Source organism: Oncorhynchus keta, chromosome 24, assembly GCF_023373465.1.
Source record: "Oncorhynchus keta strain PuntledgeMale-10-30-2019 chromosome 24, Oket_V2, whole genome shotgun sequence".
NCBI classification, from domain to species: domain Eukaryota; kingdom Metazoa; phylum Chordata; class Actinopteri; order Salmoniformes; family Salmonidae; genus Oncorhynchus; species Oncorhynchus keta.
In genome coordinates, this window is record NC_068444.1 from 40,197,582 (window position 1) to 40,217,456 (window position 19,875).

At 42.6% G+C, this 19,875-nt stretch overlaps 1 protein-coding gene across 1 annotated transcript in view; it reads right to left on the reverse strand.

Moving 5' to 3' along the window:
• LOC118357756 (ras-related protein Rab-26-like) overlaps positions 1-19,875 on the reverse strand; it is an 81,534-nt gene that overhangs the window by 8,030 nt on the left and 53,629 nt on the right. The window contains exon 5 of the mRNA XM_052478319.1: positions 18,348-18,400. Coding sequence (XP_052334279.1) covers positions 18,348-18,400 — 53 coding nt within the window. The remainder of the gene's footprint in view (positions 1-18,347; positions 18,401-19,875) is intronic.

Here is a 19,875-nt window from a genome sequence, read left to right on the forward strand (position 1 = left end):
GTTGGCTACAAATACATCGCCCTTGCCAGTATATTAACTATATGTCATTCTTAGCTTAGCTCAGTGGTATAGTCGTTGTGCATTCTCAATGGGCATAGCTGGTTAATTCTCTCTAGCTATCTACTGTACTCCTTTTTCAGAGCACTCTTATCTAAGTGTGCCAGAGCGCAAAATAACTGATGCATTTATGAACGCTCAACACCCATTGAATGTGTCCGCTGTCAGTCAAGCATTGTTAAATTGTTGCCAGTGGCAAAGTTACAGTCACCAACACTCTGGATACCATGACAACAGCCTAACCTGCTCTGTTAGAAGGAGTAAAATGGTCAGAGTGAGGTTCTCTCATTTGTGTTTGGAAGTAGTAAGCAAGCTCACCAACGTTAGCCAGGTAGCTTAGGTGCTTGACTGCCGTTGTGACGTCAGAAGACTCAGATCAACCCTACTCTGAGAGCAATCCACTCTGAATTTACGAACGGACAATCGGACAAAGCCCTGAATTTATGAAGATTAACTGGTGAAGGCCATCAAGAGGTTTTGGCTTGAGAAACTGACGATACAACAATGCAACAAATACATTGACCATCTGAGCAAGGTTTTACCCGTGGTCGTGGAGCTGGGGGGAAGTGCAACTAAAATGTAGCTGAGCTGTTGAGTTGAAATAACCATCTGCATTTTGAAAGAGTCTTTTGTATCATTATTTTATTAGCGAAAATATAAAGATCTTTCTTTCTTTTGGAAATAGAGTACCAGTCAAAAGTTTGGACACACCTACAAATGTCTTTATTTTCTACATTGTAAAATAATAGTGAAGATATGAAGACTAGGAAATAACACATAGGGAACACAGATTCTTCAAAGTAGCCACCCTGTGCCTTGATGACAGCTTTGCACACGCTTGGAACTCTCTCAACCAGCTTCATGAGGTAGTCACCTGGAATGCATTTCAGGTATTAAAAGTATGCCTGTTTAAAAGTTAATTTGTGGAATTTATTCCCTTCTTAATGTGTTTGAGCCAATCAGTTGTGTTGTGACAAGGTAGAGGTGGTATACAGAAGATAGCCCTATTTGGTAAAAGACCAAGTCCATATTATGGCAAGAACAGCTCAAATAAAGAGAAAAGACAGTCCATCATTACTCTAAGACATGAAGGTCAGTCAATCCGGAACATTTCAAGAACTTTGAAAGTTTTCAAAAAGTTTTCAAAAGTCGCAAAAACCATCAAGTGCTATCATGAGGACCGCCCCAGTAAAGGAAGACTCAGAGTGACCTTTGCTGCAGAGTTAACTGCACCTCAGATTGCAGCCCAAATAAAAGTAACAGACACATCTCAACATAAACTGTTCAGAGGAGATCGCATGATCGCATGCCCATTGTGGTTGAATTGCTGCAAAGAAACCACTACTAAAGGACACCAATAAGAAGAAGAGACTTGCTTGGGCCAAGAAACACGAGCAATGGATATTAGGCCGCTGGAAATCTGTCCTTTGGTCTGATGAGTCCAAATTTTAGATTTTTGATAACAACCTCTGTGTCTTTGTGAGATTTAGTTTAGTTTATTTTATTTTTACAGGGACAGTGCACATTAATCAACGTTTCAGTAAAAGTGCCGGTTTTAGCCAGCCGGCTAATTTTCAACCGCAGTCCCTGGGCAGGTTATTAAAAACAATTACAATATAGACAATAGCACCATAGACATAGCAACATAGCAACATAGGACAAGCAAGACATAGCATACAGACAGAGCAACATAGAACAAAAAGCAGCAAGACAAAATTCATAAAAGCAACAAAGTGTTTCCACACCTCACAAGCTACAGACAACATGGAAAGCGGCAACACACAGCTAGGGACCATGTTCACAAATCTGATTGACCTTTAGCCATGTCTTCAAGCATTTTGTGAAAGTGTGATATGTGGTGCAGTTATGTGTGTCTGTGGCAGTGTATTCCAGACATGGGAAGCTCAAGAGAATGCAGATTTACTAAAGGTGCTTTTCCTTAGGGGAACTATACAGTCACCTCTCATGGCAGACCTTATGGATCTGCTGACATATGTCTGGGTTTTCTGTTTAACAAAAAATATTGAGTGGAGGGGGAGCCAGGCCATTAAGGATCTTGAATACAAGACATGCGTCGGTGTATTGCACAAGATTTTCCCAACTCAAGATCTCATGTTTTCTAAGGATGTGACAATGATGATGGCTATTGGGCTTCCTATCAAGCACTTTGAGAGCCTGTTTGTAGACAGACTGAATAGGTTTTAATGTTGTACAGCAAGCTTGGGCCCAACTAGTCAAGCAGTATGTTAAGTGGGGGAGTATCATAGATTTGAAGTACAGTTTTGCTACCTCTGTAGTCAAACAATTTCGTATAAATCGGAAATTAGCTAGATTGAATTTAGTTATTTGAATGACCTTTTTCACATGCTTTTTAAAAGAGAGGTTGGAATCAAGTATGATGCCAAGGTACTTAAAATCGGATACCACCTGGAGCTTCTCCCCTGACACATAGACATCTGATGCAGATGCAGAGTAGGTGAACGGATGATCTCCACATGTGTGGTTCCCACTGTGAAGCATGGAGGAGGAGGTGTGATAGTGTGGGGGTGCTTTGCTGGTGACACTCTGTTATTTATTTAGAATTCAAGGAAAATTTAACCAGCAAGGCTACCACAGCATTCTGCAGCGATACGCCATCCCATCTGGTTTGCGCTTCGTGGGACTATCATTTGTTTTTCAACAGGACAATGACCCAACACACCTTCAGGCTGTGTAAGGGCTATTTGATCAAGAAGTAGGGTGATGGAATGCAGAATCAGATGACCTGGCTTCTACAATCACCCGACCTCAACCCAATTGACATGGTTGGGATGAGTTGGACCGCAGAGTGAAGGAAAAGCAGCCAACAAGGGCTCAGCATATGTGGGAACTCCTTCAAGACTTTTGGAAAAGTATTCCAGGTGAAGCTGGTTGAGAGAATGCCAAGGGTGGCTACTTTGAAGACTCGAAAATATAATATATTTTGATTTGATTTGTTTAACACTTTTTTTAAATTCCCTATTTGTTATATTATACTTCTGATGTCTTCACTATTATTCTAGAACCTAGAAAATAGTAAAAATAAAGAAAAACCCTTGAAGGAGTAGGTGGGTCCAAACTTTTGACTTGTACTGTATATAAATCATTACCTATTATAAGGTTTATTTGATTATTATGTGGATTATAATAAATGTACATATTTGTAGGGGGTTCATGCATTTTTTGTTATGGCAAATCAGGTCTGATATTGATACATTTCTAACTTTAGTCTTGTATCAGGTAAACTGTTGTGTCCTCACATTTGGTCTGATAATTGCCCCATAATCTCCAAAGAGTTCTTTCAATTGTCAGTTCAATATATAGCATTCATTAGTTCAAGCATTTTATTTATAAAACGAAAACAAAATAACAAAGGGATCCTTGAATAAAGTCACGACTTTAGTTGGTCCCTCTCCTTGTTCGGGCGGCATTCGGTGGTCGAAGTCGCTGACCTTCTAGCCATCGCTGATCCACTTTTAATTTTCCATTGGTTTTGTCTTGTCTTCCATCACACCTGGTTCAAATTCCATCAATTACATGTTGTGTATTTAACCCTCTGTTCTCCCCCCATGTCCTTGTCCGTAATTGTTTGTTGTAGTGCTTGTGCACAGTATGCTGGTATTTACCGGGTTTTGTTTGACCCAGTTATTGTATTGTTCTGTTGACGGGGGCACCAGCTCCTTTGTCAGAAACGGCTTGAAGCACTCTGCCTCAGATGTAGATGGCAAGGGGCTTTGCAGTCCAGACTAGCATGCATCAAAGCCAACAGCAGGGGTAGGGGGTGAAATGGGTCCTCAGATTCACGGTTCGCAATGGCCACATTGATGAGGGACAGCTCCTCACTGTTACTAAGACTCATGGCACGTTAGGATAATTAACAGATAACTAATACAGCAGGTTAGGTGAATTTATCACGAAAATGTTCAATCCCAATGATAATAACTAACAATCAATAGCTTTGACCAATCCCCGAGGTTTGTAAGACCATGGGTTTAATAATAATTAGGCAAAGACTCAGCTTATGCAAAAGGTCAGTACAGTTTATTCAGAGAACGTTCTAAAGTCAAGAATGCAAACACTCTTTATAACACACACAAACAAGTTCAAATCTTAAACTACGCCTTGCTCAGACAGTCAGTGTTTTTCCACTACACAGATACATGGTCTAATCTGCAACATGTTTCATAATTTTCTGCAAGCCTAACAGTTTCTCCCCTCCACGGGTGGAGACAGAATGTCCTGAACACAGTAGTACAACTTGTCTGTCGATAGCTCCTCTTATCATTTGTTTCCCACTTGCACCCTGCTTACAAAAGGTCCTTGTTCTAATTCTGACTAAAACTCCACACATCATCAGATTACAGTTTTGTGATTCTAATACATTTCATACAATTATATGCTTTCAGAGTGGAATTATTGAATCATTATCTTTAAACATATAAATTATTTTTATCGGGGTTAGGCTTAGCTACAATGCTACAGTTGTCAGCAACTGTTGTCCCTGTCAGGACCACTAGAGAGAGCTGTTATAGGCCTACTCCATCAAGCCACAATGGTAGAAATGTAAATACACCATCTGCTGTGACAAATCATGAGAGTCCTGGCACAATAAATCACTATCAGAAAATGGTTTGTGTGAGGGGCCTCCCGGGTGGCACAGTGGTCTAGGGCACTGCATCGCAGGCCTAGCTGTGCCACCAGAGACCCTGGGTTTGTGCCCAGGCTCTGTTGCAGCCGGCCGCGACCGGGCGGTCCGCGTGGCGACGCACAATTGGCCTAGCGTCATCTGGGTTAGGGAGGGTTTGGCCGGTAGGGCTATCCTTGTCTCAACGTGCACCAGCGACTCCTGTGGCAGACCGGGCACAGTGCGCACTAACCAAGGTAGCCAGGTGCACGGTGTTTCCTCCGACACATTAGTGCGGCTGGCTTCCAGGTTGGAGGCGCGCTGTGTTAAGAAGCAGTGTGGCTTGGTTGGGTTGTGTTTCGGAGGACGCATTGCTTTCGACCTTCGTCTCTCCCGAGCCTGTACTTGAGTTGTAGTGATGAGACAAGACACAAGGTGAAAGGGGGGTTCACTCGTCTTTCAAGTAATCCTCAGGAAGTGAATGATGGTAGACAACACACCCCCTTCAACATACATACTGCAAACAGACCCAACTCATCTTGTCACCTCTTATCTTTGGTTGATGTAGAAAAACAAACATGGCAGTGGGCAAAAACTCTACCCGCTTTTAGAAAGCATTTTACTCAATTATTTAGATCACTGGTGTGCACACCTGTGATGTGATGAACTGTATATAACAATTGCTATTAGCTAATTCATATTATGGATTCTGTGAGCCGAGAGATAAATATGTCCGCTTGTGTTAGCTCACTCTTTCCTCAGTTCGCGCTAGGACTAATGTAGCCTACATTTTCCAATTTGGATGAGACTTCTGTCAATGTCTGAACATTGCATCCAAAAATAAACTGCTTACTGATTACATTGAGGACAGAGTTGTAAAGAATGTGTTTGTGAAAAATGTTTCTGTGAAAAAACAGTGCGGCCAGCTCAAACGCTGACTATTGTGTCAATCGTAACGTTCTAAGTAAGACGTTCTAAGTGTTTTAAACATGAATCACACCGGACTGAGGGTACGTTGCAAGGACCACTCTAGAATGATCACACCGTGTGCTCCTACGTGTCAAAGGGTTAAAGACCAGATCAAATGTGTTCTGGGAATGTTCTTGTAACCCTCAAAGAAACATTGTAGAATCATCCGCACAAATGGACAGTTTTTGTGTTTTGGGAGCATGTCCACACAATGTTCACACCAGACTGTTCCCACAACCTAATGAAACATTCCGGGAATATTTCATGAACCGTTTAAATCTGATCTAGGAACATTCTTGCAAGATCAGGGAGATGCTTTATACAAACATTATATAATCAATCAGCACGACTGGACAGTTTTTGCGTTGCGAGAACATTTGCTGAGACCAAACGAATGTTCCGCGAACTTTCACAGAACCAATTTTGGTTTGCTGGGCAGACGCATGCTTTTTGTCTATTTGGGAGCTCACAAAACAATTTGAGATGGCTTTAAGGGGGCAACAACACAGAGAACATTTGGAACCTCTGCTTTAATTCACCAGACTTATACCTTCCAATTACTTTTCAGGATTCTTGTTCAAAGTTAGATCAAAGATTTCAGTCTGTGCCTGATACAGAGAATAGAATCAAGCTAGGAAATGTGGGAAACTAAGTGATCATCAGACTCCCTCCAGAGGAAGAGGCGTTTCATCTTGTAGATAGAATTATGAAACTAGAGGCAGAGGAGGATGAGCAGAGAGGGAGAAGTCATAACACCCTCTGTCTCTGATTGCGTTGGGTTTGAAGGTGCTGAAAGTTAGCCTGCAAAAACATTACGTTACGTGTGTGTGCACATGCTTGTGTGTGTTCGCGTGTGTTGTGGGTGTGTGTGTGTGCATATGCCAATACAAAAACCCTAAATAACTAATTACTTTAGCAAACAGAGTAACTTCTTGTTCCTTAGACTCGTAGCTCTCATCTTATCTATATTAAAGTGACATATTCTGGTCTTTTCAAGCTGCCTTCCTAACGCTTTCTGATCAGGAGAAGACTGGAAAATAAAATGAATATATCTAATTGCAGACAAACAGCAATGATGACATTAGCCTTGTCCAAAAGAGAAAAACTAAAGCCTAGGTTTTAAATGTGGCCTTGATAGGATAGGATCGGTCGAACAAAGTAGACAGTTAATGAGAGGGAGGCCAAGAGGAAAGAGAGGGAGAGAGAGAATGTGAAAGGGGCAAAGAGATGACATAGAGAGAAGGTTATGTTAGAAGGTTGTGTAAAAAAGTGAGAGAGGAGAGAAAGAGAAAGTGGAAAGTGAAAAGAGTGTCAAGAGTGCTGTGTAGTGGTCACGAATGGTTTATTCCCAGCCTACCCCTGTAAAGGACTATAGAGAGAATATAATCCCCACCTCTCTGTCAATCAACAACCAACACCACAACCTGTGCAGAGCTGTGCTGCACTGAGCCTAACACACACACACACACACACACACACACACACACACACACACACACACACACACACACACACACACACACACACACACACACACACACACACACACACACACACACACACACACACACACACACACACACACACACACACACACACACACACACACACACCAGCACTAGACTCAACAGCAGTACTTCATAAATAACTCCTTCATTCTATGATAATTTACACGGGTTTAAATATGACAGTTTATATGACAGCAGTATCAATAACCAATGCTCAGACTACTTAAGAAATGAAAAGAGAACAATGATCCCAGCAGAGATCCATTATTCTTGTCTTCTTTCTGTCTCTTCTGTTTGAGCTACATGAATATCTCCCATTATGTTCTCTGTGTGGTTCAGTATTGGTATGCAAAGTAGTAGATCTCAAACCGAGCACTTTGAGCACTTCGAGCACTCGATTACTTGATATGCGCCTTTATGAGTCAATTTCAAACGCGAGTTTGCCGGTGCCCTTTATTGAGTGGGCATCCTGTGCCAACTCGGTGCCCTTTGCAGCTTCTTCCCATGAATCTCAGCATGTTACCTAATGTACCAACAACAACACTTTGCTCTCAAAAACATTTCTGATTTAATCAACATAAATCAAGAAATCTGTAATTATTGTGTCGGTTTTGCAGAGGAGGACTTACTCGCACAATTTTACCTCTAGCTAAGGAGTTTAGTGCTTGAAGGAAAATCAAATCAAATCAAATGTTATTTGGTTTGCAGATGTTAATGCGAGTGTAGCGAAATGCTTGTGCTTCTAGTTCCGACAATGCAGTAATAACCAACAAGTAATCTAACTAACAATTCCAAAACTACTGTCTTATAAACACAAGTGTAAGGGGATAAAGAATATGTACATAAAAATATATGAATGAGTGATGGTACAGAGCGGCATAGGCAAGATGCAGTAGATGGTATCGAGTACAGTATATACGTATACATATGAGATGAATAATGTAGGGTATGTAAACATTATATTAGGTAGCAGATGTACCACAATGTTACAATGTAGCGATTGGTGCTTTGGAAACATGCTGAATTAGCCTACGGACGGACTGCTGGAGAACGTCTACAACTTCATCAGCAGCTGTCAAAGTATTATAAATAAGTGACAAGCTAAACTCTGTTTATCCGGGCAGTGCCCCAAATTCTTAGCTAGCTTATTAAATTACATCCTTGTGTTTGTCAGGGAAGCAGCAGGCGGTCTACAACAAACTGTCGAGAGGGCAACGTCTCAATGCTCATTTTGGTCAAAAGACTTGCAGACATCAGCAAGTGTCCACTCAATAAAGGGCTTAGGGTCCAAGTGTTCGGTTTGAGATTCTGCCATAGTCTACATGTATGCTGAGACTGTATAGCTTATCACCTAAAACATTCCCTACTACTTAGGGTACTTTAGGCATTATGAGTTGCTGGTATCTTTTTCAACTTTCTAATGTAAAGTAAAATATATCCTTACAGAGCAATACAGCAAGTGTATACCACACTAAGCACTACATATGTTCCCACATAGGCTACCACACTAAAGCCTATCTATGCCTTTGGGTACTGCCCCCCTCGGTCTCTCCAATACTCACACTGTCTACGAGCAGGTAAGCCACCTTGATACCCAGCTTGTTATGAGCCACTGTTCTGTTTCTTTGGTTTCAGTGCCTGGCTCAGCCTTACATTTTAATAAGAACTCAAATCAAATCATCAAATCAAATTTTATTTGTCACATACACATGGTTAGCAGATGTTAATGCGAGTGTAGCGAAATGCTTGTGCTTCTAGTTCCGACAATGCAGTGATAACCAATAAGTAATCTAACTAACAATTCCAAAACTACTGTCTTATACACAGTGTAAAGGGATAAAGAATATGTACATAAGGATATATGAATGAGTGATGGTACAGAGCAGCATACAGTAGATGGTATCGAGTACAGTATATACATATGAGATGAGTATGTAGACAAAGTAAACAAAGTGGCATAGTTAAAGTGGCTAGTGATACATGTATTACATAAGGATGCAGTCGGTGATGTAGAGTACAGTATATACGTATGCATATGAGATGAATAATGTAGGGTAAGTAACATTATATAAGGTAGCATTGTTTAAAGTGGCTAGTGATATATTTACATCATTTCCCATCAATTCCCATTATTAAAGTGGCTGGAGTTGGGTCAGTGTCAATGACAGTGTGTTGGCAGCAGCCACTCAATGTTAGTGGTGGCTGTTTAACAGTCTGATGGCCTTGAGATAGAAGCCATTTTTTCAGTCTCTTGGTCCCAGCTTTGATGCACCTGTACTGACCTCGCCTTCTGGATGATAGCGGGGTGAACAGGCAGTGGTTCGGGTGGTTGATGTCCTTGATGATCTTTATGGCCTTCCTGTAACATTGGGTGGTGTAGGTGTCCTGGAGGGCAGGTAGTTTGCCCCCGGTGATGCGTTGTGCAGACCTCACTACCCTCTGGAGAGCCTTACGGTTGAGGGCAGAGCAGTTGCCGTACCAGCTGGTGATACAGCCCGCCAGGATGCTCTCGATTGTGCATCTGTAGAAGTTTGTGAGTGTTTTTGGTGACAAGCCGAATTTCTTCAGCCTCCTGAGGTTGAAGAGGCGCTGCTGCGCCTTCTTCACGACGCTGTCAGTGTGAGTGGACCAATTCAGTTTGTCTGTGATGTGTATGCCGAGGAACTTAAAACTTGCTACCCTCTCCACTACTGTTCCATCGATGTGGATAGGGGGTGTTCCCTCTGCTGTTTCCTGAAGTCCACAATCATCTCCTTAGTTTTGTTGACGTTGAGTGTGAGGTTATTTTCCTGACACCACACTCCGAGGGCCCTCACCTCCTCCCTGTAGGCCGTCTCGTCATTGTTGGTAATCAAGCCTACCACTGTTGTGTCGTCCGCAAACTTGATGATTGAGTTGGAGGCGTGCGTGGCCACGCAGTCGTGGGTGAACAGGGAGTACAGGAGAGGGCTCAGAACGCACCCTTGTGGGGCCCCGTGTTGAGGATCAGCGGGGAGGAGATGTTGTTGCCTACCCTCACCACCTGGGGGCGGCCCGTCAGGAAGTCCAGTACCCAGTTGCACAGGGCGGGGTCGAGACCCAGGGTCTCGAGCTTGATGACGAGCTTGGAGGGTACTATGGTGTTGAATGCCGAGCTGTAGTCGATGAACAGCATTCTCACATAGGTATTCCTCTTGTCCAGGTGGGTTAGGGCAGTGTGCAGTGTGGTTGAGATTTCAACGTCTGTGGACCTATTTGGGCGGTAAGCAAATTGGAGTGGGTCTAGGGTGTCAGGTAGGGTGGAGGTGATATGGTCCTTGACTAGTCTCTCAAAGCACTTCATGTGAATGATGATGATGATGATGAACATGCAGCAGGGTTGGGTAGGTTACTTTCCAAATGTAATCCGTTACAGTTACTAGTTACCAGTCCAAAATTGTAATCAGTAACGTAACTTTTGGATTACCCAAACTCAGTAAAGTAGTCTAATTACTTTCAGTTACCTTTAGATTACTTTCCCCTTAAAAGACATCTATTGTAGGATAAATCAATGTTAAGAGTTTACACAGCTGGCCATATATGGATGTTGCATTTTACTTTATGGGATGGTTGTGTAGGCTTCTTCTAACCCATTGCGTTTTACTACAGATAATAATACATTTAGGCTATATCTTTACATTAAAAACTGAAGTCTGTCACATTTACAGTCATTCCAATTCATTTAATACCCCATGATCTTTAATAAAAGGACTTGGAAATATAGATTAGCATAATTGTTTTACCTGTAAGGTGCAAATAGGTCAATGAGAGAGCAGCAGTGTGATTCACATCAACACGCTATGTAGGTGATATCCTTATTACCCGTAGGCTACACCACTGCTGTCATCCTTACCTCCAAGCATTTATTCAAATTGGATAATGTGTGGATAGCGACATCAGTCACACCATTGGAAGACATAGCTTGGACAGTAGCCTACAAAAGCTTATTCCTGCTCTTTTTCCCGCGATCCATCAAACGCATTTGGTGTGTCATCATAGTGGTCTCTGACTTGTGGTCAGACTCGCTCAGGCTGAACAAACTTAAGCGTCAACTTTTTTTCAATGCTGATTTGAATATCATCGAGAAAACAAATAAAATACATTTTAAAAAATCACATACATCCTTTCTGAATTTAAAAATAATCCTAGAAGTAATCATCCAGTTTTTCAGAAGTATCTGATTACAATATTTTTGCTGGTAACATAACGGACTACAGTTACAGTTATTTTGTAATCAGTTTCTTTGTTGTCAATTACATGTAGTCCGTTACTCACCAAACCTGGAAAGCAGTGTGTGCGTGTGTGTTTGTGATTGTGTGTGCGTGTGTGTGTGCGTGCGTGTGTGTGTGCGCGTGGATCACAGCAGAGTGAGCAGCATCTGCAGGGCTGATGATATGAGGCAAGACAGAATCAAAATATATATACATAAAATATATATAGGTGTCACGCTCAACTTTACAACCTCTGTGTCATTGGTTTAACATTGCTTTCAACTGAGAATGGTGACTATGTAACGGGTGAGCATGTAATGTTAGTGGCTGCGGATGCTTTCATGTCTTGTATTCATTTCAAAATGAACAATAGATGGCTGTGTATAGTTATTCACAGATTATGAGTGAGGCACCATTTTGTTCGATGCAGCATAGTCTGTAAGCCAGCACAAAGGTCACCGCATATAGAGATATCTGAACTATCTGAACTCAGAACTGCAACAGAGTGCCATGGTGCTCTAACTCTGGCCATACCTTGATACGTGTTGTTGAAAAGGGATAGGCAGAAGACGGGTTTAACGAAGATAGGGTGGAGAGAGTGGAAGAGAGAGAAAAGCAAAGAATGATTGAGAGAGAGAGAGAATAAAAGGGAGAGAGAGAGACAATGGTGAGATCCAGTGGAGAAGATTGAACCTCAGCTCTGAACTACTAAGTCCAACGGGGGAGACGGTTGATATCAGACTGGTATACTGTATCTGTGGTATTTGTACTGAGGGAGAGAGCAGCCAAACTGGAGATTGAAAAAATATTAGATGAAAATAAATTATGCTCCAATATGGTATTTTATGAGATTAATGACATGTACCTTTGTCAGGATGACTCCCACCTGTGCAGTCAGTTATGATCAAATTTTAACAATAAACTTTTCATCCTGCTGCTCTGAGGACCATTTCTGCCTACTAATGTTGCTAGACAGAAATAAATACAGAATCCTTGATTGGAATAGGAGCAAGTTGTGTGTGTGTGTGTGTTTAATTTGTGTGTGTGTGCATTGTTACAATCGTCAATCAGCCTGAAAGAGAAGGAGCAGAGGCAACAAATTACCCAGCAGCCAATAGCAAGCTCAGCTGGGAATTGGTCTCAAATCAGTCTGTTGGGCTAGACTTCCACACTATTGCCCTCAGTCTCCGTCTCAGTCTCAGACTAGACACGCCACAGGGCACAGGTATCACATCAACATCTGAAAAAGAACTATGAACTCAGAAATGATTTACACCTAATTCTAAATCTGTCTTCAACAGTCTGTTTGTTTCTCTCTGTCATCTTCTCTCTCTATTCCTCTTCCTTATACCCCAGTCCTTCTCCTTTCCCCTCTTCATTTTGAGTGTAAAATAATGTGTATCAGCGCCTCTTCCCCCTCATGAGGCTGAAAGAATTTGGCATTTGGCATGGGCCCACTGATCCTCAAACATTTCCACAGCTGCACCATCGAGAGCATCTCGACTGGCTGCATCACCACTTGGTACAGCAAATGCACCACAAAGCGCTACAGCGGGTGGTACGGACAGTCCAGTATATCACTGGGGCCAAACTCCCTGCCATCCATGACCTCTATATCAGGCGGCGTCAGAGGAAGGCCTGAAAAATGGTCAAAGACTCCAGCCATCCAAACCATAGAATGTTCACTCTGCTACAGTCCGGAAAACTGTGCCAGAGCATCAACTCTCGGACCAACAGGGTTTAAGACAGCTTGTACTCCCAAGCCATAAGACTGTTAATTAGTTCATTAATGCACTGATTCTATCTTGCACTGACTCTATGCACACTCACTAGACTACATTGTATACAGTCCCTTTGGGAAGTATTAATATCCCTTGACTTTTTCCACATTTTGTTATGTTACAGCCCTTTTCAAAAATGTATACAAAAAAAATGATCTGCAAACTACACTAAGTACCCCATAATGACCAAGCGATAACAGGTTTTTATACATTTTGGCAAATGTATTAAAAATTATAAACTGAAATACCTTATTTACATAAGTAAATCAGGCCCTTTGCTATGGGACTCGAATTTGAGCTCAGGTACATCCTGTTTTCATTGACCATCCTTGAGATGTTTCTACAACGCGATTGAGTCCACCTGTGGTAAATTAAATTGATTGGACATGATTTGGAAAGGCACACAACTGTCTATATAAGGTCCAACAGAGCTTGAGAGGATCTGCAGAGAGGAATGGGAGAAACTCCCCAAATACAGATGTGCCAATCTTGTAGCGTCATACCCAAGAAGACTCTAGGCTGTAATCACTGCCAAAGGTGCTTCAGCAAAGTACTGAGTAAAGGGTCTGAATGCTTATGTAAATGTAAATTTCATTTTTTAACTGTTTTTGCTTTGTCATTATGGGGTATTGTGTGTAGATTGATGAGGGAAAAAAACGATTGAATCAATTTTAGAATAAGGCTGTAACGTAACAAAATGTAGAAAGTCAAGAGGTCTGAATAATTTCAGAATGCACTGTATAAATCCCCTCTTCTGTATTTTATTCCTATTTTTCTTTTTATTAAGCAAGCATTTCATGGTTAATTAAGTCTACACCCATTGTATTCGGCGCATGTGACAAATACAATTTCATTTGGACTTGAATAGCTTCAAAGCACCTTGGCATAGATTCTAAGAGTGTCTGGACCTCCAGTGCGCCTCCACGGCCCAGTGTATCCGGTGCCTCTGCCAAGGACAAAGCCTCCTGTATGTCTCTCCAGCCTGGTGAGTCCTGTGCCTGCTCAGAGCCAGAGCCAGGCCTCCTGTGTGTCTCTCCACTCCAGTGATGATCCATGGCACGAAGCCTCCAGTGATGATCCATGGCACGAAGCCTCCAGTGATGATCCATGGCACGAAGCCTCCAGTGATGATCCATGGCACGAAGCCTCCAGTGATGATCCATGGCAAGAAGCCTCCAGTGATGATCCATGGCAAGAAGCCTCCAGTGATGATCCATGACAAGAAGCCTCCAGTGATGATCCATGGCATGAAGCCTCCAGTGATGATCCATGGCAAGAAGCCTCCAGTGAGGAGTCATGGCACAAAGCCTCCAGTGAGGAGTCATGGCACGAAGCCTCCAGTGAGGAGTCATGGCACGAAGCCTCCAGTGAGGAGTCATGGCACGAAGCCTCCAGCGACGGTCTCCAGTAAAGAGCCTCCAGTGACGGTCTCCAGTCCGGAGCCTCCAGCGACAGTCTCCAGTACGGAACCTCCAGCGACAGTCTCCAGTCCGGAAACTCGAGTGACAGTCTCCAGTCCGGAACCTCCAGCGACTGTCCCCAGTTCGGAACCTCCATCGACGGTCTCCAGTCCGGAACCTCCAGCGACGATCTCCAGTCCTGAGCCTCCAGCGACGGTCTCCGGTCCTGAGCCTCCAGCGACGGTCTCCGGTCCTGAGCCTCCAGCGACGGCCTAAAGTCCGGAGTCTCCAGCGACGGTCCACAGTCCGGAGTCTCCAGCGTCGGTCTCAAGTCCGGAGCCTCCAGCGACGGTCCCCAATCCGGGGCCCGCAACGAGGGTCCCAGTCCGGACTAACATTCGAATTGGAGGTGATGACAACGCAATACATAAAAGACTATAAATGCGCAACTTAAAGCAACCACATATTTAGCCATGGAGCACGTTCTAATTGGCCAGTGAGTGATCAAGCCTCAACACACCAACAACCCAGACCTTTCGCACCACCGCCAGCTACTGCAGTGGCGCGAAAGGACTGGACCAAGGTGCAGCATGGTAAGCGTACATTTTCTCTTTATTAAAAATGATGCCGACAAAACAAAGAACAAAACCAAACCGTGAAGCTTTGGGCTATGTGCCCTGAACAAAGTCAAAGTTAACTTCCCACAAAACAAGAGGGGGAAAATGGTACCTAAGTATGGTTCTCAATCAGAGACAACGATAGACAGCTGTCCCTGATTGAGAACCATACCAGGCCAAGACATAGAAATACAAAACATAGAAAAAAGGACATGGAATGCCCACCCTAGTCACACCCTGGCCTAACCAAAATAGAGAATAAAAAGCCTCTCTATGGCCATGGCATGACACTGCGCCCATATTTCCAGTTTTGAAAATAGCACAAATATTTCTGACACAACCCCAAACCTATATTTACCATTGCATTAGGTTTGTTCAAATATAGCCCCAATAGTTTATAGTTTTAGTTCAATTGTATTCATAATACACCATCATGATGAACAAAATGTTTAAAGTCCAAACCGAAAATGAATTTGAATAGTCCAGGTTGACGTCAAAACAGGTCGGCGATCATCCTGGTCATAGTTCCCCTACAGATGTAAGGTCATTTTAACAATAGAATTATAGTGTGATAAACTACATGGTTTGTTCCTCACTAAGTGCATTCGGTGGTGCTCTCAGAAATGTTTTCACCTTGCATGTGACACAATGGGATGTCTACTCGTTCCTCTCTTACTCCCACACACTTGGCCATACACAAGTACATACATACACAAGACTGGCATCTGCTTGGGGCCCTAAAATTAATTAGTCCGCCCCTGCTCCCACCCCTTGTCTCCCTCAATGCACCTGCCTCTGAAGAGCTAAACAGCACCTGTTTAAAATGATAATGCTGTCATCTACTATGCTCCAGTATGAGGGTGAAACTCTATGTTGCAGGCAGGGGTCCATCAAACTCAAATGGGAATAGTTGATTTATCATACTGTGATCTGCACGAACACATGGGTAATAAACATAAATATGCTACTGAGATACCGTATATGAATGAGAAAGAGGAGGGAGTTTACAGTGAAAAGATTAAAAATATATATACAGTACCAGTCAAAAGTTTGGACACACCTACTCATTCAAGGGTTTTTCTTTATTTTTTACTAATAGTGAAGGCATCAAAACTATGAAATAACACATATGAATTGGAATGAGTTGCACCGCAGAGTGAAGGAAAAGCAGCCAACAAGTGCTCTGCATATGTGGGAACTCTTTCAAGACTGTTGGAAAAGCATTCCAGGTGAAGCTGGTTGAGAGAATGCCAAGAGTGTGCAAAGCTGTCATCAGAGCAAAGGGTGGCTACTTTGAAGGATCTAAAATACATAATATATTTTTATTTCTTTAACACTTTTTTGGTTACTACATGATTCCATATATGTTATTTCTTAGTATTGATGTCTTCACTATTATTCTACAATGTAGAAAATAGTAAAGAAAAGCCCTTGAATGAGTAGGTGTTTGACTGGTACTGGCCATATGAGATGAGTAAAACAGTATGTAAACATTAAAGTGACGAGTATTTCAAATTGTTTTACATTGCGGGCTAATAATGTTAGATATAATGTTAGATATAACACAGACGCAAAGAAATACTGCAAAGTTGCTTAGGAGCTTGAAGCAGAGTTGCCATGTCTGTCGGCGCCATCTTTGGAAGGAGGTGATAGGAAGAGATATGCTACAACACAAAGCCTTCTTGCTCTTATTTCGTTATAAGTTGAAATGAAGACTGTTGAAATGAATTACTCGAATTAGCCTAATTTCAACACCATGCGCTGTCCACCTCCCGATTGATTGTGCCACGGCTGACACATCCCATTTCAGCACCACAAAGCAATCATGGAAATCGAATCTGGCTTATTGTGAGGTCAATAGCTGATAAAAAGCCTCATCGTGGGCAACGAAACATGTTGTTTCATGGTCTTTGGAGAGGGAATATCAAAGGTGCAAGTGTGACCAATATGAGCCGACGGCGGCAACCCATGTGGGTACATAGTCTAGTGTTTAAAGAAAGTATCAAAACCCCTTGATATGGGAGGCACATAGAAAATGGTACACTTTACACTTTGCAATTATATTTTTGTCCAGTATATATAGGAAAACCTGCAAAATAGCTAATGTAAACCAGGGAACAATGCACTACGCTCCCCTGTGCCCAATAAAACTCCACACAACACTCCCCCCCCACACACACACAGTAATTTTCTAACTGTCCCTTACGTGAGTAAGAGCAACTCTGCTGTTGATCAAAATAAGTGAAAGTAAGTGAGAGTATCCACGCTGTCTCTGCTTCCCTAGGGACCTCTACAGTACGTACCTCCTGTTCTACCATGTATTAATGATAGGAGAACCAGCTGCAGTTACAGCAGTGGGAACAGGCGGGTCTGCAGCTACGCAACATAGCCTCTCTCTTTGATGACGACATGCCATTTAAATAGCCCACGTTTAAACCCCCTGTCGCCAAGACTTCTTGTCCTTTAATGTTCATCAAAAGACTGTAATACGTCTACGTGAGAAGACTGAAGGGGTGAAAAGATGAGGTTACATCAAATGGAGTCGAAATGACCTCAAATTCACAGTCTCGTTGGAGAGCAGCCTGTAAAATCCGAGGGATGGCACCATTTTGTGGCACAGCTGATCTGTTTCACCATTTTGGAAAATAACTACCTGGGATTTACACCTACACACTCCCACCATCATCACCATCACCATCACCATTATAATCATCAGAACCATCTCTGACCTCACCATGAGCTCTATTTCACAATGGTATATTACAAAACAAGACAGAGCTATTATAATGTTATTCTACACAACTTACTGTAACAGCTTATCAAGTCACCTCAAATCAAACAAATGGAAAGAAATAGAGGGAGAAAGACACCGTGTGGTGGTTGGATGAGGCAGAAATGGAGGGAGGGGGAAGGGATAGAGTAGGTTAGACAGTAATGGAGAAACGGAGGGAGAAAGTGGACATAGATGTCAATGAAAGAGAAATGAAGGAAGTGAAGAGAATGGCAGGATGACACTGGTTAGACTATGCCAGATATATGGAGGTGGGGGGAAGGAGATGGAAAGATGAAGAAAAGAAAAGCCTTTATATAGTGTTAAAAGTTGATGAGCCCCGCAGACAGGACTGACACAGGACTGAGTCTTACCTTGATGTTGTCAAAGGAGGCCTTGTTAGTGACGTCGTAGAGCAAGAGGAGAGCTGTGGAGAGGACACAGACATAGAGCATATCAACAGGCTATCTATGGATTCCACTAGGATCACTATGATAAGGAAAGAGGAAAGAGAAAAAAAAAACTCAAATGGAAACATGTATTTGTGGACTTTTTAAATTGACCTCTAATATCTGGTGTGATGTCATGAAATGAAAACAGGAAATAGAATAGTGTAGAACTTCCATCTGAGGTTGGAAATTATGAATATAATCACATAATCAGCCGAGACAGAATGATCATGCTTAGACCACAGTGAGCTTGCTATATTCACAGCCCAGATGGCAGGTACCACAGTGATATAACCATATTCATCAATATATAACAATCATGACATTTCCTCCTTTTTGAAGTCAATACAGTACGTACAAATTTAGAAATATAATATCGTCCTCTTAGCTCATGTAACAGTGACATGACAGCCTGTACATAACATTTGGTGCCAGAAAGTATACCTCACATAAGGGTGTACGGGAAATAACTCCACAGGGACTGACTGAGCTTTTTGATCCAAACCCCTTCTCCAACCTCATGCTCCGCACTTCCCTTTGTCATTTCACACTTTTTTTTGAGGGGGTCTCTGAAGTTTGTATAATATGCTGTAATTACCGCAGGGGTGAGTAGAATGGAGCTGTAGCCTGCTCTCTTCTCTCACTGATAACACTGCAAGGATTATTTACACAGGAGAGAGAGGAGAGAAAGAGAGAGATGTTCTGTCTACTGGTGTATACAACCTTGAACAGAACAGGTCTGAATGCAGCCGTCTTTATCGGCCTCTAACAGACGAGTGAGAGGAGAAAAAACACACCTCCTTTCCTTTCCTCTCCTTCACCCTCTCTGAGAAGAAGGACACCTCTAATGGAGGACTGAATAAAATAAACAATGCAAAACTATTTGTCTTGGTGTCGCAAGAAGCGGAACCCAAGAGCCCAAGAGCAGACTCAGACGAGGTAACCAAGGTATTTATTGAAACACGGGGGGTTTGAGTGCAGGCCAGGTGAAGCCTGAGCGGGTTGCTGGAAACCAGGTGTGGAGGCTGGAGCGAGAGGTGTGGAGACAGGGTAAGCAGGTTCGGAGGGGAAACGAAGAGAGTGTAGAATCCAGGACAGAGTAGCAGGACTGACGAGACAGTACTGTGCAGCCGTCTTCATCGACCTTGCCAAGGCTTTCGACTCTGTCAATCACCATATTCTTATCGGCAGACTCAGTAGCCTCGGTTTTTCTGATGACTGCCGTGCCTGGTTCACCAACTACTTTGCAGACAGAGTTCAGTGTGTCAAATCCGAGGGCATGCTGTCCTGTCCTCTGGCAGTCTCTATGGGGGTGCCACAGGGTTCAATTCTCGGCCCGACTCTATATCAATGATGTTGCTCTTCACCTACCTCCTCATTGCCTTTTGCACACAATGTATATAGACTCTCTTTTTTTTCTACTGTGTTATTGACTTGTTAATTGTTTACTCCA